The following is a 24,662-nucleotide window of genomic DNA, read 5'->3' on the forward strand; positions in this document are numbered from 1 at the left end:
CTTCTAGCTTGACAGCACCATAACAATAGATAAACCACCTTGGAGGCCAGGACATCGCAGGCCTTTCATTGGGTCAAGTAAGAACCCTTCACTCTCCAACTGGCAGATCTTGACAGTTAATTCCCATACCTTGAAAAAAGAGTTACAAAAATAAGTTCTGGTGTGTGTGTGTGTGTGTGGGCATGTTCAGATGATCATTCTAGAATCTGTCTAAAAGTGGAGAACAGCCAAGGCAACTCTGATTACATCAATGCCAGCCCTATTGTGAGTACACACCATGTTCTACAGTTTACTACAATAAATAAATACATTGTAAACCAGATTGTACACTACAATACACAGTGAGTATTATCTGGTATAAGGAGTGTATTGGTGAACATGCAACTGTGTTTGTCTGTTAGATGGATCATGACCCAAGAAACCCAGCCTACATTGCAACTCAAGGTCCCTTGCCTTCTACTGTGGCTGACTTTTGGCAGGTAATTCAGAGTGAGCGAGTGAGTGAGAGTGAGAGAGAGTGTGTGTGTGTGTGTGTGTGTGTAATACATCTGTGTTTTCTGTGTAGATGGTGTGGGAGAGTGGATGTGTTGTGATCGTCATGCTGACTCCTCTAACAGAGAGCGGTGTTAAACAGTGTTACCACTACTGGCCAGATGAAGGCTCTAATCTCTATCATATATATGAGGTACAGCTCACACACAGCTTTGCTGATGACACCAACCCATTCTTTACATATGACACATTCAATGTATTTGCCAAACACACTCACTCATTTTGCATAAGATATGCTGGTTATTTGCATTTATTTGGAATATTAGCAACACTACACTCAGAAGTGTGCACATAGTGTTTTTTTAAGCAGTTTTTTTAATGCTATTTTTGTTGGGGTGTTTGCACATGTATGTGTGTTTGTAGGTGAACTTGGTATCAGAACATGTGTGGTGTGAGGATTTCTTGGTTCGTAGTTTTTACCTGAAGAACATGCAGACCAATGAGAGTCGCACAGTCACCCAATTCCACTATCACACCTGGCTCAATCAACACACACCTGAGACCAACCAGGCTCTTCTTGATTTCCGCAGGTATGCCCTACCCTGCACCCTGCCAACCCTGGTGTGTGTGTGTGTGTGTGTGTGTGTGTGTGTGTATGTATATATTTAGAACTTACCTTAATGCATTGCTCAGTTATTGTAATGACATGCATAGGGGCATTTTTTCTCCCATTTTCCCCTCTCACTGTCATTCGCTTTCTCTTTGACAGTCAGTGTACTCTCCTTTTTTTTCTAGCCCCACCCACTAATCTCTCTCACTCCTTCTCTCTCTGACAGTGTACTCTCCTTTTTTCTCCACCACTTTTTCTGCAGCTCCATCTCTTAATCTCTCTTTCTCTCTCTCTCTCTCTCTCTGTCTGATAGGGTAATTAAGGTACATTTGTATAGCCAAATCTAAGTCTACGAATTTGAGAACAATGAACTATAAAACATTAGCAGAATAACAGTAATAATGAAATTAGAAAGTTTGAGTTTTGTACATTGATTTACTAAATTAGCAGTTGTAAAAATTGTTTAACAACAGAAAGATACTGCTACCCTGCTGGCATAGTCTTTGATCTCATTCATAGTTGAGTCTGTTTTGTCTTGATATGTCACTTACATCAAGGCTCTTTTCCATCATCAATTTAAATAGTCCTATGGTCTACTGTCTCTTTAGGACCTGTTAGCATTACAGTTTACACTATAATTTAGTTTTAGTTTCCCAATAGCCAATGGACCAATTTGATTTGTTCTAGTTCAGCTTGCTGTTTTTTTCTTGCTCCTGGACTTGTGAGGGGTGAGCCCGTTGTCAGTTGTGCATTAGTTAGCCTAACCTTTGGCTCAGGACTGGCTGAGTGAGGGGACTCATTTCTTTTTTTAAGGGGATGTTTTCTTTTTTTTCTCTCCTCTCATCTCCTTCCCCCCTACCCTTCTTCTCATTTCTTCCCTTAAGCTTTTATCTTCTCTCTCACTGTCTTTTTCTCCCTCTCTCCCTCTCAGTCCCTGTCTTTCTCTCCTTCTTGTTGGTTTGAGCGGTTGCCAGTGTCATTTTTGTGCTGATGCAGCTTGTGAACTGTGACCCCAGTTGCATAGTCACAAAAGTGATCACTGACAGTCGTGACTCCACATCCAAGTGCACCTTGGGATATCCCATTCTTTCCCTATTTCCCCAGTGAGACCTTGCCTTTGTGCTAAAATTCTGAACTCAGTCTGCTCTACAGTCTGCTCCCTTCCTTATCCACTGTACTTAGCCATTGGACGGGAAGACAATTTCTCTCTCTGTAATTCTCTCTTCCATCTTTTCTGTGTTTATCCTCCTTTACCCCTAGATCCTGTCACTTGTCTAGTGTTCTAATGTCATATATGTTCACATACTGTAACTGAAGCCCTCAGTGTCTGATGGAGCTTATGTTAATGTGACAGCTTTATGTCCCAGAACCTGCAGGCACAGCAGTTCATGTGAGTGTGCTACCAGCACACATACTAGATGAAACTACAGGGAATGTGTGGCACGCACTTACTGTGTGCTACTGTGCAGTGGTGCTGTGTTCGGTTCTGGGTTTGTTTCTGAAGCTGAAAATTGCTGAAGATTAGAAACACTTAGTGTAAATGATAATATCTGCAAATGCCTGAGTCTGAAATGTGTGTGTGTGTGTGTGTGTGTGTGTGTGTGTGTGTGTGTGTGTGTGTGTGTGTGTGTGTGTGTGTGTGTGTGTGTGTGTGTGTGTGTGTGTGTGTTGGTTTTCTCTCACAGGAAAGTAAATAAATGTTACAGAGGAAGATCCTGCCCAATTATTGTTCACTGCAGGCAAGTATACACATGAAAACAATTAGAAACACAAATGCACACACACACACGAGAGAGAGAGAGAGAGAGAGAGAGAGAGAGAGAGAGAGAGAGAGAGAGAGAGAGAGCATAAGTCTTATAATTAAAATGATCAGTAATCTCCTCCCTCTTTCTCCCAGTGATGGGGCTGGTAGGACTGGGACATACATACTGATTGATATGGTTCTGAATAAAATGGCAAAAGGTAAGTGCAGATGGAGAAGCTGATTAAAATATCTTTGTAAAATCACTGGCACACTGAAAACACCATAATGAAATAAAGTAATGAGTTTAAAACTAACCATGGTTAGACTCAACACTCTTCACTGTGGTTTGGACCTACATATGTTGCTCACATCTTTTGAGAGTTTTATACCAATGTGTGTAATTGCACAAGGCCTAGGGTTCAGAAATTGTGAATTTAAATTCCACGTAGTCAACAGAATTTTAACTTTGAATCAATGGAAGCTGAATGTTAACAAAATTAACCTAACATCTTTAATTCTGGACTTTCTGATATGTTTTGAAATATGCATAGTAGCTAATGCTTTAACATTATACAACTTACTGAGTATGTCAAAATTAGCATATTGCTATATGCTATATAAAATAATTATAAGTTTTATAAAATTTATTTAACTATATTTACCTATAAAATCATTTGTATTTCTGTTATTAATAAATTAAGAGTGTCATCATCCAGTCAGATTGATTCCTTTAGCCTATCTCTTGTTGACCTCATCAGTGCAAATTCCATAACAAATTCATTTCATTAATCTAAAAGAGAATTTATTCTAAATCCACAAGAGACTCTCAAGAGACTGAAGTGATTAGCTTGGTTGACTTGTGTATGTTTATGAAGGTGCTAAGGAGATAGATATTGCTGCCACACTGGAGCACCTGAGAGATCAGAGGCCTGGCATGGTTCAGACAAAGGTATAAATATACACACTCATATACACATATACATATACACTCTCGCACACACACACACACACACACACACACACACACACACACACACACACGCAGGTCTCACTCGTTTTCTCTTTACATGTCTCCTCTCACTAATTTTTTAACCTCTCACACATTTTCTCATTATTTGCCTCAGGAGCAGTTTGAGTTTGCACTGACTGCAGTAGCAGAGGAGGTGAATGCCATCCTTAAAGCCCTTCCTCAGTAAAACATAGAGGAACAAGAGGAAATAACTTTACCCTTCTCTTTTCCCTTCCATGTCTCTCTCACTTTCTTTCACCCTCCCACCTCATCATGTATGTCAGTTTTATCCCTGGTGTTTCACCTAGGCTCAACAACTCTCTCTGTCTCTCTGTCACTTTCTGAGTGTTGTATATAAACTTCTCTTTCTGAGCTCTTTCTCTTTTTTGATGTGTTCTGACTCTGTAGTTCAGGCAATGTTCTACTGCTCTAAGATTTCTCTGTTAAATGTTTGGACTATATTAATCATATTGTTTCAGGTCTTTATACATATATGAATGTGCATTTCAATGCTCCCCCACTTTTAAAACTTTGTAACCCATTTTACATTTAATCGTCAACAAATGTAAATTACAGATGAATGTTTTGCTGAGAAAAAGAATATGAGCTAACTTGCCAACACTGACAAAGGTAATACTTTAGGATGTACCTGGCAGAAGCTGTGAATCTCTCTTTGGAGTGAAAGTCTTTAAAGCAGCATAATGATATCATCATAGCTTAATGATTATCCCATAGGATCTGCATCATCAAATTTACTCAAGTTTTTTGAAGAGACAGCTTTAGACATATGCATACATGAACTGTAACTTTAGGCCAAGGATATGACTTTCACCAAGCCAAGGAAACAATCATTAAACCATCATTTTAAACCTTTGTTTTATCAGCCAAGCTTGAGTTAAACCTGTCTCCCAAAACTCAAACATAAAGCAGACCACTCGTGTCATTTTGTATCATAGTAGGTATAAGGTTTGATTGACATTGTGGAGAAATGTATTCTGATGTTGAATGGGGTTGGCTAGTTTTTTTTTTCTCTGGTGAAATATATTGCACACCTGGTCTTATAGAGTCAGCCATTACACCTCTCTTTAACATTTGTTTCTGATAATTGTACATAAAAGCAAGAATTCTAACAGAAGCTATTTTTGCTCCCTCAGAAAATTAAATGCTAGTCTTGTGAATAAAGTTTAATTGTTTGTGCTGTATACTGAATTCTTTGTGCTCTTATATTCTTCAGGTGTTTTGTAAATACACACACACACAAACATTTTATACACATTTAGTTGTATATTGTTTTGCTTTTGCATTGTCACTATCACATTATAATAAGTTTTGGATTTTGATTATTTTTTGCTGTGTTGGAATAGTTATCTCCAATGTTCCCTTTAATGAAAGTGACAGATATACTTGATTAACAATACTATAGGATTCCAAAAAGATTCTACAGGACTTTTTGTCTTGTCTAATAGAATTCTATTGGCTTCTTAATGTTCAATGGTCTCACTGTTATAAATATGAAATAATTCCATTAGATTTAGGGGTATTACAAAAAAAAGAGTGCCAGCGCAAATACTGATATTTATTCATCAGAATGTTTTAATTACATGCTGATACAATGTATACATGAAACGTGAAGATGATACCGAAGAACAAGTGTGGAGGAATGGAATTTCATTATAAAAAATAATGAAACAATATTCCATTGCTTTACATGAATCCATTACATTTTGTAATAGTGGTATGTGGTGAAGTGTTTATTATTATTATTATTATTATTATTATTATTATTATTATTATTAATAATAATAACAACAAGAGGGGGAAAATAAATTTTATACGCACACACACACACACACACACACACACACACACACACACACACACACACACATATATGCACCACCTGGATTGATTACAAGAAAGCCTGTAATTCAATGCCCGACACATGGATCCTGGAATACTTGAGGCTGTATAACATAAACAGGACTCTTACCAGCCTTCATCAAAATCACTGTACCAGCAGATAGATAGATCTCTCCTGATGGCTAACTATACTGAACACTTGGATAATATAGCCATGCCTACCATAAATAAACAAAATAATGTTTTCTGGATTTAATTTTGTTGACGTTAGACTAGCAAACCAGCGATTTACTACTAAAGATAAGAAAGTTGGCGAGGTTGACTAACTGCTGCCACTTGCTTCTGTGAACCGCGCTCGACTATGTACGCTACACCTCGGTGTGCGCATCGCTTTTAGTCATGCAGCTGTGTGACATCAGATTGAAACATACGTCTCTCAAGATGCAAGTTTCCCTGCTAATCCAGGACTGAAGTAAGCCAACACATCAAATCTCATTTATTAGTGGCTTTTGAGGAATTGCTTTATACAGTTAAGCAGGTCGTACCTTTTGATACAATGGTCACAATGATCTCTGATATGTTTAATTTCTACGAGTGCAATAATGCACATAGTGAGCAGAGCTAACCGGTCTTTTCTAGCTAGCTAAATAGCGAGAAACTGCTAGGTTACAGAATAACAATTTAGGAACTTCGTTACTCATCTAGGTCACGATTAAGGCACTACTAAACCACAAGAATGTAAACCAAACTAGGATGGTATATTTATGTGCCGATTGCTATTTATTGCTAATTTAGGTAACGTTAGGTAATGCTAAATGCAATTAGCATGTATGCTAGTGCCAAAATATGCGAACGCATCAACAACAGCATATTTACATATATGTAAACAGCATTGCATTTTATTTGTGCACAATAAATCATGTAAATACCAAAGACATAACAGTTGTTTTGGTGTTACAACCCTGGTGAAGGGTTGTTTGTGCTTTTATTTTGTGTTTCTGTTACAGACTGTGCGGCTCTTCACCTGGATGTTTTTCTCTCAGGCTGGACGCCAGCTGCCTCCGCAGCTGCTGTTCTTCCCGATTTCTTGCCTCACCCTGGCAGATCTTCTGTAATGTCTTCTTTCTTCTCAAGGAGAAAATCTGAGTGTATCTTTGCACAAGCCTCTAGGACACTGAAAAGTTTTGTCTGTCAGATCCCAGAAACATGGCTTGTCTCACGTCTTTCAGTATACACCTGCTGACCCACTTCCCATTCTTTGTGAAAATGCATGAAAATACATGAAAATCAGTGGTATCTGGTGGCCAAGTTAAGGTATTAAGCACTATAACAGGGACACAATTTGCAAAGTGGATGGAATCAAATATAGAGAAAAACAGTAAATTATCAAATGTAGTAGTAATTTATTTATATAGTAAATTTAAAGGAGCAAAGTGCTGAACAAATATAGGGCCAAAATAATGACATGAGGCCTGATGTAAAACTAAATATAGAAGACTGTATTAAGTACATAAACATAAAACAAAGAGTAGTTGATCTAAGGACCTCAGTGTGAGAAAGTAGCAAAAATGTGAATAGGTTGCAATTTGCTTAAATTATTTCCTATTTTTATTATTTATTAATTAACTGCATAAGCCACCTTTGATGAAAGCATAGTTTGTAGATATCTGCTGTATACAAAACATACACTACTGTACACCGTTTACAAAACCTGTCCATGTACCTTGTACTTCATCTGTATCAATCTACACTATATTGCCAAAAGTATTCACTCTGCCTTCACACACATATGAACTTGAGTGACATCCCAATCTTAATCCATAGGGTTTAATGTGATGTTGGCCCACCCTTTGCAGCTAGAACAGCTTCAATTCCTCTGGAAAGGCTTTCCACAAGGTTTAGGAGTGTATTTATGGGAATTTCTGACCATTCTTCAAGAAGTGCATTTGTGAGGTCAGACACTGATGTTGGACGAGAAGGCCTGGCTTGCAATCTCCACTTCAATTAATCCCAAAGGTGTTCTGTCGGGTTGAGGTCAGGACTCCGTGCAGACCAGTCAAGTTCTTCCACACAAAAACCTCACTCATCCATGTCTTTATGGACCTTGCTTCGTGCAATGGTGCGCAGTCATGCTGGAACAGGAAGGGGCCATCCCCAAACTGTTCCCACATAGTTGGGAGCATGAAATGGTCAAAATTCTCTTGGTATGCTGAAGCATTAACAGTTCCTGAAAAACAACCCCACACCATAATGCCCCCTCCAACAAACTTTACAATTGGTACAATGCAGTCAGACAAGTACCGTTCTCTTGGCAACCACTAAGACCAGACTTGTCCATCAGATTACCAGATGGAGAAGTGTGATTAGTCACTCCAGAGAACACATTTCCACTGCTATAGAGTCCAGTGGTAACTGCATCCCATGCCTTGCATTGCGCTTGGTGATGCAAGGCTTGGATGCAGCTGCTCAGCCATGGAAACCCATTCCACAAAACTCTCTACACACTGTTCTTGAGCTAATCTGAAGACCACATGAAGTTTGGATGTCTGTAGCAATTGACTCTGCAAAAAGTTGGCAACCTTTGCATGCTATGCATCTCAGCATCCGTTGACCCCAATGCGTCTGCATGACTAGGTGCTTGGTTTTATACACCTGTGGCCACGGAAGTGAATATAACACCTGAATTCAATGATTTGGATGTGCGATCGAATACTTTCGGCAATACAGGGCAAGTAGCTAAAATTATATTGATATTTCACTGGCTAGATAGCGTCAATTCATGAAAGCCTCTGGTGGGGAGTGCCGACCTATACTTGCGGGATATCGGAAGACATCGGGGACATCTTCATCAATACTGGAAATTAAATTGGACATGCATATGCTTATAAATCTTTCTAACGAGCACAAGCGCGTGCTAACTTAAGACTTGTATTTTGAAAACAAAGACGGTTTCGAAACGGAAGCTCTTGGCTAACTGTGCCTGTTTTGAAATCCAGCTCTAAAGGATACTTTTCCACCTGTAGTAACTAGTGGAATACGATTCATAGAAGTATATGTATTTTAACATCGTGATTTTTATTTGTCTCTTTACGAGCGAAAAATGTCTGTTGTGATTCCTCGCATCGAGCAGCTTTCTTCCAGAGTTATGCGTGTGCTTGGCTGTAACCCCGGTCCGATGACCCTACAGGGAACCAATACGTACTTGGTGGGCACAGGGAAAAGGTACTAAAACAAGTCAATTGCGCTACACTTGAAAAGGACATGTTAGAAGCAGTATTCTGAAACGTCGATTTGTAATCATCGCGATAATTACTCTCTCCTCGACCTTTTCGTGGATTAATTATGCCATCCCACATTGATATAAGAATAATTTTCCCAGAGTTAAATGACAGATGTTACTCCGTGCCCTTGCCCATGTGTTTTTGTATGTTTATATGTGTGCTATGCGGGGTGTGTGAGGCGTGTGTTGATAGATGCGGGGGAACCTTCCATACCTGAGTACATCAGTAATCTTAAGGAAGCGCTCATGCAGAGTAACACCTCAATCCAGGAGATCCTCATCACACACTGGCATTATGACCACGCTGGTGGAGTACCTGATATCCTCGCACATGTACACACAGGTCAGAGGATCATGTATAGTCATAATCACAAAATCACAGTTTTGCAGTCTCAAATGATGCAGTGGCCATAAGACACCATGATTCTGCTGGTCAGTGATTGAATTAGTCGTGTGTGTGTGTGTGTGTGTGGGTGGTTTTCAGATCTCCAGGTGAAGAAACTCCCTCGTACCCCTCCTCAATCAGAGGAAGTTGGAGAGAAGAATAGGAAATACATTTACCTGAAGGATAGAGACATCATCAAGACAGAGGGTGCTACACTACAGTGAGCCTACCACATCTGCTATAAAGTGTGGGCATGGGGGAGAGCATGAATAATAGAGAGTGTGGGATGTATCTGCTATGCGGATAGCAGAGTCTTTGTGTATATATTGTTTGTGTGTTTGTACAATATGTGTGCAGGGTGTTGTTTACACCAGGCCACACTGATGATCATATGGCTCTGTATCTGGAGGAGGAGGGGGCAGTGTTCTCCGGTGACTGCATTCTTGGGGAAGGAACGGCTGTGTTTGAGGACCTACATGACTATATGCTCTCACTGCACACACTGCTTGATGTCAAGGCAGACCTGATCTACCCAGGTGTGTGGTATATACATACCTGTGTAGCATAGTACAGTTAGTGCAGAAAATACTGGCTGCCAAATTGCAGTTTACCTGTGGATGCACTACAGAGAGCTCTGACGCACATTATTTATGTAGATTTAATTAACACAGGCATTTCTTTCCATTGATTTAATTTACCTTGAAAGCTGTGTGTGTGTCCTGTGTCAGGTCATGGTCCTGTCGTCCTGAATGCATGCAGTAAGATCCAGGAGTACATTTCCCACCGCCTTGCCCGGGAGCAGCAGATTCTGAGTGTGCTCAGAGATAATGCCATGGATGCCTTCAGCTCCTCTGCTCTAGTTAATCTTGTTTACAAGGTGACACATCCAGTGAGCGCTGCACAGACATGTTGTGTCCCATTAGCAATCGACTGGTGTTCTGTGGAGTCATTTGTTTATGACGGTGGTGTTTTGAATTATGAGGTTATCTTGTTTTGATATTAGGACACACCTGAGCATCTACACAGAGCTGCAGAAATCAACCTGCTTAATCATTTAAAAAAATTACAGAAAGAAGGAAAGATCTTCCTAGGTACATTCATTCATTGACTATTACAAAAACTTTATCTATGCAGACTGGCCACTTTATACACCTGTTTTGTAAATATAGGTCATCTGTTTGACATGCACAGTTCATCAGCCATGCTCCTTCAGATGCTCCATCACATGACTACTGTTGATTGGGTATTGTCTATTCTCAACCCATTATTAATACTGACATTGTAGTAGCATGGTTGTGGGTTTTGAACTAATAGAAATTTGTCAGGTGCTGCTGTGGCGGGTTGGTACATGTCTGTCCTGTTTTGTTGACAGTGGTCTGCTGAACAAAAAAAAATATCCAGAAACATCACTCTTTGTTGTTTTTTTTCACAGTTGGAGATTCAGAGAAGAAATGGAAGAGCAGTCTGTGAATGTCTGCTCAATAGCATCCTAACAGGCATGTTCATAATAAAGTGTTTATCATTAATTTTGCTTAAAGTCATTACACTTTGATGATCTGTGCTTCTGGCGGTACACTAAATAATGGACAGACACGAACAATGGATGGCCATTAGATGAAAGTGAACAAATTTAAGGAATAAATATATATTTTAAAATAAATATAGCAATATTAAAACTGCAGTTGCAGGTATTTCTTTCATATCCATCGGCTTCTGTAGTGGATGATGGTGTGTATATTGTGATCATTTAGTAAACTACAATGAGAATATGGCATTTGTGGACTAGCATTTAATCACGAATCCGAACTTTTAAAAATATTCTCAATCTGTTTTACTGAGATAAATGTATCATTATTGTAAAATATAACACGAACCTTTCAACGTGAGTATATGATCAATCTAGGCGCGCTCTTAATTGTAAAAACACAATCCGAGTAACTATTTCTAATACCGTTAATGCAAGCACGCAGTTTAAGTGAAACAACCCGGAAGTTGATGCCTGTTCCATTTCGTTTTACAGGCGGTGAGTTCGAGCAACACGGTTAAGATTTTATGTTTGCAGATTATTTTTCAGTTGCGGTAAGAAGGTACTAGATTTGCTTATGTGGTAGGAAGATAGTAAATTTGCACAAAATAAATTACTCGATCACACAAAAAAACCCTATAGATAAATAACGAATAAAGACTCCATCCGTCTTTGTTGTGACTCGTGTGACGTAGCTCCTTGTTAGCATTCCTGCGCTGTTTGGCTGAGTGAGCTCGAGAAAGAGCGAATAGGACGCCGTAGCGAGCCCGTTACTCCGCAGCCGGTAAACAACCGTCGATGCGATCCTTGCTAAGCAAGGACAAGACTGCACTGGAAATATGCTTTCTTTAATATGGTCTTTATAGATGTTTTGCTGTATATTAAAATGGATCAATTAGTACAGAGAGTAGAAGATACCGTAGCGTTATTCGGTGAGACTCGAGGAGATTGTATTTTTTGTCTTTTGTTCTGTCGGGACGTTTGTGGTGTGTTCCGTTGAAGCATGCTAGTTAACTGCGCTAACGGGACCGCAGTACTGTTGCTTTTGTAGCTACCGATCGATTTTAGAATAAACTCATTTGCCAATGGTAGGGAGCTTTTGTTAGCTGTGAGCGGTAATAGTCGTTTGTGTGGTTTTCCTGTAAAGAATAACATACCGGATGGCAATTCTGCTTTGTGTTCTTGGATAAGCTCGCCTTTTAACGGTGGCTAGCTAGATATAAAAGATTTTGTATTGTCTATCATCATAATTTCAGCCTAAGCTACACTGTCGTATATCAAGCACAAACTTTAAGAAATAGAGTTGGAGGTAGATTTTCTAGCCCACAGCAACGTAAAACATGGTTATTACTAATGAGGGAGAGAAAATGACTAGCTGACCTTACCAAAGCGCAGTCAATCAAGCCATACACACAAGTCTCGTGATCAATCACAACTAGGGTTTGGCTTGGAAATGTTAATTTAGTCATATGTGAATTGTATAGATACCCACACAGCCGCTGAAATAGAGCCAAGTCGCGAAACTGCTGTCGTCTTGGGTTAGGAAGATAAGGCTAATAAATAATATTAATAAATATATACGGTACTGGGCTACTACCAGTACCGTATAGAATGGCCTCTTGGGATCGTGGAGATGCTGCAGACGGAGACGGCACCATGCCGATTAAACTCTTTGAGGATCCTGGGCAGGCCCTTAAGTCGAAAAGCCTTCCTGTACTCAACGGCAACCAGACATTAGAAACAGATGGCACTGGTAGTCCCCTGCAGGGACACAAGACACTTCTTTCAGATACGCACGGCGCGCCCCGGGGCGGCTCCCCGTCCAGGACTGACCGCTCCCCGTCCTCTGCCAGCCTGGTTGGACTGGGTTCGACTCGCAGCTCGGAGGCAGGCGCGAGGACCCGCCGCGCCACTTTGTTTCTGACCTCGCACCTTCGTCGCGTCTCCGTAAGGCGCTACGTCCGCGTGATTTTTTCGGACTCGCGCTGCTTCTTGTTTTATATGTGTTACCTCACATTTATCCAGTCGCTCATGGTGTCCGGGTACCTCAGCAGCGTCATCACGACCATAGGTAAAGTGTTTTGCCACCTTGGTTACAGGCAAACTCGCTACCGCTGTCATGTTTCTCCTTTCTTCCTCTCCTGTCCTGCTCTTTCCTCTCCTCACCTCAGATGTTTTTCTGCATTCTTTCCCTTTCTTGCTCTTCTAATATGTACGTGATTTGCTTTTCTCTTATTTTCTCTGGTCTTTTATGGCCTTGGTGATGATGATATGCTGTAAGGGAACAGCAGAATATCACGACTAAGAACAATAACAGACCAGAGGAAAGAAGAGAAAAGTAAGGCACTGAAGAGAAGACATACTAATACTAATGTTCAGTCCTGTTGGCAAATTTAATAGACTTTAATGGGAAGTATTTGGATTAAAACACCAGATACTCAAAATGAAAATTTCACATAAAACTATACCTGGTCCTGACCTCCCTGATGTCCTAAGCAAAATTTATGCTAAGGGCCCTCCTACCTGACCTGTGAGCCATGTAAACCATTGTCTGTGTTAGTGTTGGCTAAGACTGAATGTGGATCAACAGGGTTCATGCTTGTACTGTCTGATAATCCAGCATAAACTCAACTGACACATTTAAGTATAGAACCTGTAAATTATAGTTAACAATACTACTATTCATTTTTAAAATCTGCATCAGGCCCATTCAGACAGGCCCCCCCAGATTCCCTTTTAAAAGGCTTGGCAGATTACTTGGGTTATTATTTACTGAGAGATCTGAATCCATATTGCCCGGTATGCTCAGTTAAATCAAATAAAATTTATATAGCAGTTTTTACAACAGATGTCACAATGCAGCTTTACGAACGTCTGAGTGCAAGCCCCCAGTGAGCAAGCCCTGGGTGACAGTGACAAGGAAAAACTGCCCGATGATGAGGAAGAAACCTTGAGAGGAACGGTCAACATTTTAAAGTCAGTATTTAAAGAGTAGTCAATGTTAATCCCTTGCTTTCCATCTTACATTAGTTCGGAGTTGTTACTAAACCTTGAGTGAGAAGCTTGAGTGGTCTGGTCACCACAGAGGTTGCTGCTGGAAAGCATATTAATGCCTGTTCATGAGCTGTTTATGAACAAAGTTGGCATGTGTAAAACGTATTGGTTGTATTTCATTCTCACTTTTATCAGGCGTAAAGTCATAGAACACAGCCCTGGAAGTGGCTGGCAAACAAGCAAGACACAGATAGACCAAGAGATGCACTGTTCTTTAAGGTTATCAAAATATGGAAACTATAGAGATATGCACTGCGAGCTAGCATGTCAATTAACGTTACTGTTATTGGCGGACATCAAACCTGGAGAGGAGAGAATACCCGTTAACCTAACTGCTGTTACAGCATTTCACTCTCATTATTATTTTTTTTCTCTTTTCATGACTAGAACCAGATGTCCTCTCATCGAAGTTGTTGACACTGACACCCTATTTGAGAATCTCTTAATTATAAGATTCTCATCCCCCCCCCCCCCCAACACACCTGAGTGCCTTTTGAATTTTTGGTACCTCAGCAGTTAGAACAAAACTGGACAGGACAAGAGATTTGTGTCATTGTGCTGAGAGTATTCTAGATAATTACTACTTATTGCATAGTCTAAGCTATTTATTACTGAAGTGTGTTTATGTATCTTTGTGTTGCAGAAAAACGATACAGTCTGCGCAGTTCAGAGTCTGGTCTGCTTGTAAGCTGTTTTGACATTGGAAGCCTCCTTGTCGTCGTCTTCATCAGCTATTTTGGTGGGCGGGGTCAGAGGCCACGCTGGCTTGCTATCGGGGGCGTTTTCATTGCAGTGGGTGCTGCCCTTTTTGCTCTCCCACACTTCATCTCTCCACCCTATCAGCTGGAGCAGCTGAACACTACAGGACGAGGAGATGGACTCTGTGCTAGCACCAATAGCAGTAGGAGGGAGGGTCCAGAGGCATGTCCTTGGGACCAGGAAGAGAGTGAACATGCTCTGTATGTAGCACTTTTTATATGTGCTCAGATTCTTGTGGGGATGGGGTCCACACCCATCTACACGCTTGGACCCACATACCTGGACGACAATGTGAAGAAGGAAAATGCGTCGCTCTATTTGGGTGAGTTACTTGGGAGGAGGTCCATGCCCAGTTTCATGAATGTTTATTGAACAGTGTTTGTGACTTCTGGATTCTGATTGGTCAGTGGTTCATTGATAACAGCCGTTGAATAGTGGCTGCTGTGGTCACTGACCTCCTCACAAAAAGATGGAACATATTATCCAACTTGTTGGGCATTTTCTTCTAGCTCTCTGTTGTGACATTATCTCACAGCTATAAAACTGTGGGAAGTAAAACATATAAAACATGATGCATTTTCTTCAGATTGCATACATCTTAAGACTTATTTTGGCACAGTGACTTGTCCATTAGGCCCATTTCATACTTAATGAAAATTCATCAAGAAAACAACCAATAAATGTTATGTCTCCAAACAGCTTCTGCGACCAGAGATTTGTTGAACCTAGCATAGCTGCAGTCATATTAACATACAAGTGAACAATCTACCAACATAGCCCATAACAGCTACCATCTTTCAGAGCCATAATATTGCACAGTGCCCAAGGTATTCCACAGTTCATACAGTATTGTACTGTACTTTAGATCTGATTTATTTAAAGCCTTAATTATAGCTGGCACAAATTAGTGCTTGAATTTAAGTTTACATGTTTCACAATGACACAAGAGTGTGGACATTTGTATCATGGTTTCAGTCTCTGTTTCAGAACTGTTACACCTTTAACCTGGATATTTATAAAACCATACCTAATCAATAAGAATGTCATGGATAATGACTGGACTGTGATCATTCAGGGCCCTGGGATCAAATATCTCCTCTATTTTTACCACATTAAAAACAATGTGATTAACATCAAACCACTGAACAAAGTTTGCTATTTCAGAGTGTTAATTTAATGGCTCTGACATGCCTACTGCTGTCAGTTGCGCTTTGGCTGTTGTACATATTATGTCACGTGAAAACATTGCCCAGTTGGAAAATGCAATGCAGATGGATACCTTTTCTAATGACATTTAGTTCAATCAGCTCCATTTATTTTGCTATATGTTTCAGTCTTTTTGTGTGTGGCTGAGGGACTGTACTGACTTGAAGATACTGTCTTTTTGTCTCCACATTCAATAAATCACTTAATTTTCATGTTCTAACAATAATTTTAGTCAAGCCAGTATGACACATTGTGTTTTAATACATTATAAGGCATATCACAATCACAATGTAACATATTTAATGTAATCACAATGCAATATTTTTGTCCATATCCTGCAGTCCTAACCAGTATGTCATGAAATCACTATTCATTTTGAGTGTGTTGTTGTTGTTTGTTTTTTTAATCTCAGTGTTTAGGGGTGTAATCTAACAGTAAGATTGTCAAATTATTATAGTATTTTAGAAAATATAATTGTGCTAAACTCATGGAATACCTTTATTTGCATTATTGTACAGATAAATATATAAAATATATAAAAATAACTACTAAGATAGGGACCATTTGTTAAGGACACAGAATTATTATGAATTTACAATTATGTATTTACAAGGACAGTTATCATTGATGAAACAAGTATATTCCAGCCTAAATATATATTGGTATTTGTTTTGCTTCAGATTGAATGTCACATATTGATGACACATTAAAAGCTTATTTATTATCAGCTGTCAACCAGTTCAGAATCTTAAAGTCTGCTTGAGGGTGAGCATCAAGTGCAGACATGACCTTTGATGACTCCAGTTGAAATCCAGTGGCATTTCAAAGGCAATCAGTGTCATTTTTGTTGCAACATATTTTCAGTGCATAATACAGTATAACAATGTTACTAAAATAGAAAATCGGTTGCACTCACGTTACTGCAGTGTCACACATGCACAATAGAATATGACTCTTTGTGTGTGGGTGTGTGTAGCAATCATGTATGTAATGGGAGCTCTAGGACCTGCTGCTGGCTATCTGCTTGGTGGGGTTCTGATCGGGTTCTATGTGGACCCAAACACTGCTGTGAACATCGACCAGAATGACCCACGTTTTGTAGGAAATTGGTGAGAGTCTCATACACACTTGCTAACTCGCATGCTTGGTCAAATATTCCTAAATATATTCATATTCATTCACATACTCTCACAAATGTACGTAATTTATTTTACAAATTGTATATAAATATTATTTAAATGGATTACATTTGCAACACTGCCTTCTTCTTAGCTTCTTTCTGTTTAGTGGGATCTGTCTCTTTTTTGCCTGGACTTTCAGAACTCAAAGTAACTATCCTCATAACCTATTTGTGAGCCTCTCTCCATGGGGAGGGGTTTACTACCGTGATCTGTTTCTCTACATCTTCCATGGTTAGAGGGACCTGCTTGTGTGATATGGCCTATCTCTCTCCCTCACGTACTGTCTCACTCACTCTCTTATGTCTCTGCCTCACCACCCTCTGTCTGTCAGGTGGAGTGGGTTTCTGTTGTGTGCTGTGGCCATGCTGCTGGTGATCTTCCCCATGTTTGCTTTCCCGAAGAAGCTCCCCCCTCGCCATAAGAAGGGTGGGAGGAAGAAGAAGAGGACAGAGGATGATGATGTTATGAAGGAGAAGAGCCAGGCCGTCTCCTCTTCCATTGGTTTCGGGAGGGACATCAAAGGTAAAACCTCAGTTAAACCTTGGTGTAGGATCCTTACATGATTTGTATGTCTGTCCTGCTTCCTGATAACCTTTCCTCATCTCACCATCTTCTTTCCCTGACTCCTTTCCTTGTCATTGTGTTCAAAGTTGACAAAATAATAAGAGTAAAGGAAAAGCGGAAGGTGATAGCATAGTTTTAGCCCAGCATGCATTTTGCGTGTGGGATAATTAAGCAAGGAACTGAACTTAAAAGTGCATGCATATCCCAATTGAAACTGCAGAAACTGTATTGACAGATCAGCACTGATCAATAATTAAATTACCTATTTTCTAACAGTTTTTTTTATCTATGTATGCAGTTTTAACATTTTGTTTTTTTCACCACCAATGACTGTTTGGCAAAGTAAATAATACCCAGATGAATCAGACCTATTTTTTCAGTGCAGCGGTCAATGTATTCCCATTGTGATTCAATTCATTCTCTTCATTTTGGTTCATAGTTCATAGTTCTGGCTACAGACCAGACAAACGGCTTCAGTTTTTGATTTGTTTAAAAGAAGAAGTTGTCAGTGGTACATTCTCACTAGTGATATATGTTTTAGTTACTTTTCTAGTTCTTTTGTTCTTTGATCAGCTACATGAGGCTGCATTGTTATTGTAGAATTTTGCTTTTATCAACAGCAAAGTTAGAGTTAATTTTCTCTCTTCTGCATTAAGAGACATAGCTTTATGCCAGTTATAGCTACAAGCAATACACCACCCTAAATATGGCTGAAATGGATATGACAATAACATGTTCAAAGTAACCTTATATCAGAATACACTTCATACTTTTCAGCAAATATGCTTCTATGAATGTCAATGACTTAGCATCTTAGTGAAAGGTACTTGCTCTGCAGGAATGAACACATCTGGAAAGTAGTCAGATTCAGTTCAGTGCGGCATATGAATACAGTCATTCACTGAAGCACAAAGACAAAAAAACATAAGTTTAACAGAAAACATTTTCTGTGTCTAGACAAAGTAATTATGTTGAACATTTCTGTCCCTTTCAAAGAGACAAACGTGTACAGAGTGTTCTGTCTATTTGGAAATTGGATGGGGTTCAGTAGGAATGAGGGGGTAGTTTTATTTGAATTAGCTTTTAAGCAATAGCTTTTAATCTAATAATCCATTACTTATAAGGGGTCAAATGTTGTTATATTAGATGAACTGTCCCTTCAAGCATAACTGCATGATGTTGACTACCAATGGTATATCACCTTTTATATCATGTGAAATGGATTGATGTTACTGCTGCAGTCTTTCACAGACACAAATATTATGATATGTTCTTTGAGATGGAAATAAGTGCATTTTTTAGTTGAAACTGAGGTGACCTTCATATGGAGTCATCGTGTGTACAGACATGATACAAGGATACTGGTCTCTTCCACAAAGCAAAGTTTGTCACTTCCCAACTGAGGAAGACATCTGAAAGACAATTTAGATTTACTCAGCTCTTTCAGTACTTAACATGGCGCATTTAGAAATATCTTTGAATCTGGAGGAGGGGAAGAGCAAATGTAGGAAACAAAATTAGGCTCTTGGGAACCACGGCTGGCTAGACACACTTGTATTTTTGGAATATTTTATTTCTTGCAGCAGGAGACAGTTATGAGAGAGGGGTGGGTCAGCTGTCACAGGTCAAAGATTTTATGATCCATGTGAGGGAATGTGGGTTGAGAACATTTTGGTTGTTTGATATTGTGGGTTTTTTATTGTTTGCCTTCCAGTAATTCATAACCTTTAGATAATTCAATATCTATTCAAATTTTTCTTTCTCTTTATCTCCTTAGAGATGCCGAAGGCAGCCTTACGTATCCTGAGCAATGTGACGTTTTTGTTTGTGAGTTTGTCATACACAGCAGAGTGTGCCATTGTCACAGCCTTCATCACCTTCATCCCCAAGTTCATTGAGTCTCAGTTTGGGGTTCCAGCATCGAGTGCCAGCATCTATACAGGTTAAAGCCCACACATCTACACATGCCTGAGCTGTATGTGTTCTGTAAGTGTTCATCGCTCTATTCATTATTTGCTTTTTCTTCCTCTTCTCTCTTTTTCTCCCTTTTTGTGTGTGTATGTGTGTATGTATGTAAATTCTCTGTATGCTGTAGGGTTGATAATAGTGCCAAGTGCTGGTGTGGGTATAGTGCTGGGAGGTTACATCATTAAAAAGCTGAAGTTGGGAGCAAGAGAGTCAGCCAAACTGGCCATGATCTGTAGTGGAGTGTCTTTGCTCTGTTTCTCCACACTCTTCATCGTTGGCTGTGAGAGCATCAACTTGGGAGGAATCAACATACCCTACACTACCGGGTACGAATATTACATACTTAATACATATATTCTGCAAGAGTAGTAATTTATTGTGCACTTATATTGTAGTCTGACATGTAAGACTATTGAGCACAAATTAAATAAAAATCAAATAATTGAAAGATTCTTGTCCCTGAATTAACAAAGTCATATATCCACCTGACCACTTGTCACTAACCATTAACACAGCATTTTTCTTATTCCTCATAATTTTTAAACCAGAATTGCTGTTATTCATGAACAGCTTCACCCTGTTTCCCCATTGCCTCACCACAATTTCTCTACTGCACTTAATCTTGTTTCATATGCTTCTGAACCTTTTTTCAATGATTTCCAACATTCTTAACTTCTCTTTAGTCATCAAAACCGTTCTACCTTCACTTAAGACTGTCAGTTACTTAGTTATCTTAGTAGTCCAGGCTAGGATCCTACTTCTTCATGGGTCAGTCCTGAGTCTCCTCCACCCCATAGCATAAATGTTCACTATTAGACTGATGACAACCGTTTATCTCTACCAATCCTGGTGCCAAGGGTCGAGTGTAAAAGTGCAGTAAAAACAGTAGTCTTTCTTATTCATCCAGATCCACCCTGTGTGCACCATTTGAATGATGGCAAAATTATAGTCAGGCACAAAAATGGAGAACAAAATCCCTCTTCTGTAGTGTAATTCATAAATACAATTTGATTATTAATAAAGAGAGAATTAAAAATGACACTCTTCTCTGACTTTTAAGTTCTATATAACACAGAAATTATTTAAATTCATGCTCTCCCTCCATAGTGCACTGTATCAAATGTATCCACAGTATAGTAATTTTTTGTTTGTTTTTAAAAAGAACTATTTTAAAAACTGTTTTTAAAATGAACTATTATGTGGTTTGAGAAGCCTCATGGTAAGTGGTTTGGCCTAAAAACTGTTTGATGGAAATCTAGACCTTGTTAAAGGAAGTGAAGTACAACAGTTTTTAGGCCAATCCACTTACCATGAGGCTTCTCAAACCACAAAATAGTTCATTTTAAAAATGACTTGGCCAGACATCATTAGTCCTTTGTTACTCTAAGGTTTTTTTTGCTTTTTTGCCCAAGATGATTCTTTACGTTAGTGTTGAGCTCTCTCTTTCTCTCTCTGTGCAGGCCCACATTGACTCTGTCTCATCGGAATCTAACTGCAGGGTGTAATGTGAACTGTGGGTGCCGGATTCATGAGTATGCTCCTGTGTGTGGTTCAGACGGTATCACCTACTTTAACCCCTGCCTGGCTGGCTGCAACAGTGTCTCCAACGACAGCTCAGGCGTGAGGACAATCAAAACACAAATATAGCAATATTGTTTAAATAAATAAATAAAATGCTTTAAATATCTATCTATCTCCAAAAAGAGTGAAACTAAAGTGATTTAATGCTTTAGTGGTACACATATTAAACTGAATGACAGTGTAGAAATTACAGGTAGGAAAAATAGTACATGTATATTTCTTATTTATTTCTCTTTCACTAACTTCATTATGCAGTGTCACCCAGAGGAGGGTGCTTTCCCATTTTGAATCTTGGCATGTCTTTGGATTTCTTCTTCATGATATCTCAAGCAGTTTTCCCAAAAATTCTGTAAAACTGCTTTGTGACGGTGTCTACCATAAAGAGCAAGTTGTGAAGTAAAATCTAAATCTAACAGATTTTGTCTGCAAAAGTGAACAATTCAGAACCTGATTTCTCTGAGTCTGTCACTCAGAATTATCACTAAAATTGGAGAGAACATTGTTCATTAGATTTAAAATAACATGGTACACATTTAGTCTATTCAGTGTATCATGCATATGTATACGTGTAATCTGTACATGTGTTTTCTCTCACAGATCAGGAACTATTCAGACTGTGCATGTGTGCAGAGCAGACAGGTAATCACTCCATCTGGAGGGAATCACGAGCTGCAGGTGGTCATTGTGAAAACATACCTAAATGAAAATGGCTACGCGCTTGCTGGCAAGTGTGAGCGCACCTGTGGAACTCTCATAACCTTCCTGATCTTCCTCTTCATTGTCACTCTCATCACTGCTTGTGCTCAGCCGTCTGCCATCATCGTCACCCTTAGGTATGTTTCTCTTCCTTTCTCTTTTATTCACTATCTGTCTTTTTATGATGAGTTTTTCTTTCTCTCTCAAATTATTTTTGTCAAATGAAAAAAATGCTTTGGGCCTTCTGTTCATATCCTTAATAAACATAGTTAAAAGGCCACTGTCTTAGTAGCATCTTAATTATGCCCCAGTAGAAGTAAAATGTATTTGATTTGTAATAATTGGGGACCATTTGTTGTACCATACATCATAACCTGCAATGTTTCAATACTTCACAGACATACATTTAATAATTTATCATGTCTCATAATAAAATGGAATTTCCCATCTGTTGCATTCTTGGATTAATGTTATATAAATAACTTTTATGTAGAATTTTGCCATCTTAAAATTATCCTCTATGGAAGTCAATGGGAGTTCATTTTTGCACCAACTAAACCAAATAACTGATAGATAAACCCCAGTAATTTGCTAAATTGCGTTCTAGAATATTTTCAAGTGTCTCTAACCTTTTAAAAATCTTGATTTTAAAGGTTGATGACTAGTTCCTTTTAAGGAAATTAATTTGATTGCTCAGACATGTCAAAAAGTGCAAACATTTTCCCTAATGCATTTATGCCTTTTTTTTTTTTTGCTTGGCTAGGTCTGTAGAAGAACAAGAGAGACCATTTGCTCTTGGGATGCAGTTTGTTCTTCTCAGGACTCTTGGTATGGGAGAATGTTTTGCATTCAAGTGTATACTTAATTTACACAGCATGATCATTAGTGGACACCAGTGATATTTAAGTTTAATGGTATGGGGTGTGATTATGGTGGACAGACAAAAAAAACAAACAAACCTTACAACCTATCAGGTAATGAATCCCAGGGTCTCAGTTTAAATCTCAAATCAGCAATTAGATTTGCTTGGATGACAAACAATGTAAACTTGTATGGCCAGATTTTGGTTAGCAAATATCAAGGTTTTTATGAAGGAAACTAGACTAGATGTTGTATAATTTAAAAAATTGGTTTTAAGGTTTTTAAAAAAGGGGGGGGGGAAGCATTGACAGAATAGTGTACATTAATAGTATGGTGGAGAGTAAACTAAATGGATTTGTGCCCTCCTTCCCTCCAGCCTATATCCCTACTCCAATCTATTTTGGTGCTGTGATTGACACCACCTGCATGCTGTGGCAGCAGGACTGTGGTGTTCATGGTTCCTGCTGGGAGTATGATGTGACTTCCCTGCGCTTTGTCTACTTTGGCCTGGCCGCCAGCCTTAAGTTCCTGGGCTTCCTCTTCATTTTTCTCACGTGGTATTCACTTAAGCGGCGTGAGGAGCACACGCACTCGCACACACACCCTATCTCCCCATTGGACACAGTCAGCCAGCTGATTTGCCACGCAGGGGGTCAAAAGGGTCACGCTCGTACGCGCTCCTGTCCTGTCTTCCTCCCACGACCCCCTGAACATTGTCATGTTGCAGCCATGGCAACTGGACATGCCCTCAGCCGCGGCAGCAGTTGCCCCGGCAATGGCTTAAAAGCAATAACTCCGCCCATCAGGTCTCTGGAAAAAGTGGTGATATGACTGCAGAGATATCCACACACACTTACATATCTAAGGACATAGAGGGGCATACGTGAAGACCAGGTGGAGTCTCGCCACCTCCACTATGTCCAGGTATGAAGAATGCCCTGCACAGAGCCATTGCTGGTGCCTTTTTCTTTTGACTTGTGCACACACACAGTTTGGGACACACTGGACATAATACCTCAACAGGACAAGTACCTCTCTCATTCTCCTTACACACAGTCTTACATTCTACAGGGCCAGTACTGTACTTTTTCTCCTTGTTACACATACACACAGTAAACGATTCCATGTTAAGTATTATTCTTATTGTTTTGTGTGCACACATACTTGTCTGTTACCTTATTCTATTGTCATTTGTCATTCTCTTCCTGTGGTGGTTTGTTTTGTTTTTTGTTTTTTTTCCATCTGTAAGCAGTACAATGAGACTGTAAAGGTGCTGCAGAGACTCTCAAACCTGTCTTGCCCATCTGTTGATTAGTGAGATGGTCCATTCTTTTGTAACCTTTAGTAAGGAGGGATGAACTGGAATTGAAACTGGAAGCTGTACTATGCAAATTCTCCTTTCCCACTCCAGTGTATGAATTTAGCCAAACAGAGCAGTGGTACAGCTGTGAATGCTGTCCAATGCCAAATGCTGAGTGTGTCAATATTTAAAGTATTAGTGGCTGTATGAATGCAGATCTTCACTTAGGGATCATGTCTCTCCTACACTGGATGTTTCATCAGTGTTTGATGTCTAAATTAAAGGTATTTTGATTAAAACAAAAACAACTGGTGTCATTTATGGTTATCACTGAGGGTCACCTGTGTTAAATGAAAATCGTTTCTGCCCTTAAAGTTATGAATTTACTACATTTACTGGGCATTTTTCATATTCTCCTTTTTAGAAGTAATTTTTCTGATATTCTTTTATACGTTTAGCGAAGGGTTATAAGACCCAAAGGACTAATATTGATCACAACCTACTTTTGCTACAAAAAACACTGATGTATGAACACGGAACATTACATATTTTCGCTGTGACAGCGAGGTGGCAGTGTGAACAGAACG

General features: G+C 39.4%; 3 protein-coding genes and 1 long non-coding RNA gene across 11 annotated transcripts in view; all 4 read left to right on the forward strand.

Moving 5' to 3' along the window:
* slco5a1b (solute carrier organic anion transporter family member 5A1b) overlaps positions 1-5,064 on the forward strand; it is a 34,470-nt gene extending 29,406 nt beyond the window's left edge. For both annotated transcript variants that reach the window (XM_027020848.2, XM_027020849.2), the window contains exons 16-23: positions 191-264; positions 402-479; positions 566-685; positions 916-1,082; positions 2,788-2,841; positions 3,000-3,064; positions 3,722-3,795; positions 3,971-5,064. In XM_027020848.2, the coding sequence (XP_026876649.2) occupies positions 191-264; positions 402-479; positions 566-685; positions 916-1,082; positions 2,788-2,841; positions 3,000-3,064; positions 3,722-3,795; positions 3,971-4,042 (704 nt within the window). In that variant the 3' untranslated portion in view covers positions 4,043-5,064. The remainder of the gene's footprint in view (positions 1-190; positions 265-401; positions 480-565; positions 686-915; positions 1,083-2,787; positions 2,842-2,999; positions 3,065-3,721; positions 3,796-3,970) is intronic.
* Positions 5,065-5,878: 814 nt separating this feature from the next.
* Positions 5,879-6,946, forward strand: LOC113584127. Of its 2 annotated transcripts, none has more exons than XR_003411380.2 (2): positions 5,879-6,187; positions 6,687-6,946. It is a non-coding gene; the product is annotated as an uncharacterized LOC113584127 (long non-coding RNA). The 2 variants fall into 2 exon arrangements; XR_004776334.1 differs by having other exon boundaries at positions 6,723-6,946.
* A 977-nt stretch (positions 6,947-7,923) lies between these two features.
* lactb2 (lactamase, beta 2) lies at positions 7,924-11,056 on the forward strand. Of its 3 annotated transcripts, none has more exons than XM_035528187.1 (7): positions 7,924-8,937; positions 9,175-9,338; positions 9,480-9,600; positions 9,738-9,916; positions 10,109-10,269; positions 10,384-10,471; positions 10,813-11,056. In XM_035528187.1, the coding sequence occupies exons 1-7, from the start codon at positions 8,816-8,818 to the stop codon at positions 10,848-10,850; spliced, it is 873 nt and encodes a 290-aa protein (XP_035384080.1). In that variant the 5' UTR covers positions 7,924-8,815; the 3' UTR covers positions 10,851-11,056. The 3 variants fall into 3 exon arrangements, with proteins under 3 accessions (XP_035384080.1, XP_026876631.2, XP_026876632.2); XM_027020830.2 differs by having other exon boundaries at positions 7,925-8,937; positions 10,109-10,257; XM_027020831.2 differs by lacking the exon at positions 10,384-10,471 and having other exon boundaries at positions 7,925-8,937; positions 10,109-10,257.
* A 316-nt stretch (positions 11,057-11,372) lies between these two features.
* On the forward strand, positions 11,373-24,380 carry slco5a1a (solute carrier organic anion transporter family member 5A1a). 4 transcript variants are annotated; one of them, XM_035528186.1, is made up of 10 exons: positions 11,373-11,403; positions 14,603-15,040; positions 16,901-17,033; positions 17,437-17,627; positions 19,447-19,611; positions 19,765-19,963; positions 21,098-21,257; positions 21,816-22,051; positions 22,678-22,742; positions 23,152-24,380. In XM_035528186.1, the coding sequence occupies exons 1-10, from the start codon at positions 11,376-11,378 to the stop codon at positions 23,604-23,606; spliced, it is 2,070 nt and encodes a 689-aa protein (XP_035384079.1). In that variant the 5' UTR covers positions 11,373-11,375; the 3' UTR covers positions 23,607-24,380. The 4 variants fall into 4 exon arrangements, with proteins under 4 accessions (XP_035384079.1, XP_035384077.1, XP_035384078.1 ...); XM_035528184.1 differs by lacking the exon at positions 11,373-11,403 and adding an exon at positions 11,418-12,976; XM_035528185.1 differs by lacking the exon at positions 11,373-11,403 and adding an exon at positions 11,422-11,837.
* The last annotated feature ends 282 nt before the right edge of the window (positions 24,381-24,662 follow it).

This window comes from Electrophorus electricus, chromosome 7, assembly GCF_013358815.1.
Source record: "Electrophorus electricus isolate fEleEle1 chromosome 7, fEleEle1.pri, whole genome shotgun sequence".
NCBI classification, from domain to species: Eukaryota; Metazoa; Chordata; class Actinopteri; order Gymnotiformes; family Gymnotidae; genus Electrophorus; species Electrophorus electricus.

Bases quoted from the DNA above. Each gene is read 5' to 3' on its own strand.
- slco5a1a (XM_035528184.1), top strand. From the start codon at position 12,517: ATGGCCTCTTGGGATCGTGGAGATGCTGCAGACGGAGACGGCACCATG. The intron at 19,612-19,764 runs GTTAAAGCCCAC...TGTATGCTGTAG, and splicing joins GAGTGCCAGCATCTATACAG to GGTTGATAATAGTGCCAAGT. The intron at 22,743-23,151 runs GTATGGGAGAAT...CCTTCCCTCCAG, and splicing joins TGTTCTTCTCAGGACTCTTG to CCTATATCCCTACTCCAATC.
- lactb2 (XM_035528187.1), top strand. From the start codon at position 8,816: ATGTCTGTTGTGATTCCTCGCATCGAGCAGCTTTCTTCCAGAGTTATG. The intron at 8,938-9,174 runs GTACTAAAACAA...GGGGTGTGTGAG, and splicing joins TTGGTGGGCACAGGGAAAAG to GCGTGTGTTGATAGATGCGG. The intron at 10,472-10,812 runs GTACATTCATTC...TTTTTTTCACAG, and splicing joins AGAAGGAAAGATCTTCCTAG to TTGGAGATTCAGAGAAGAAA.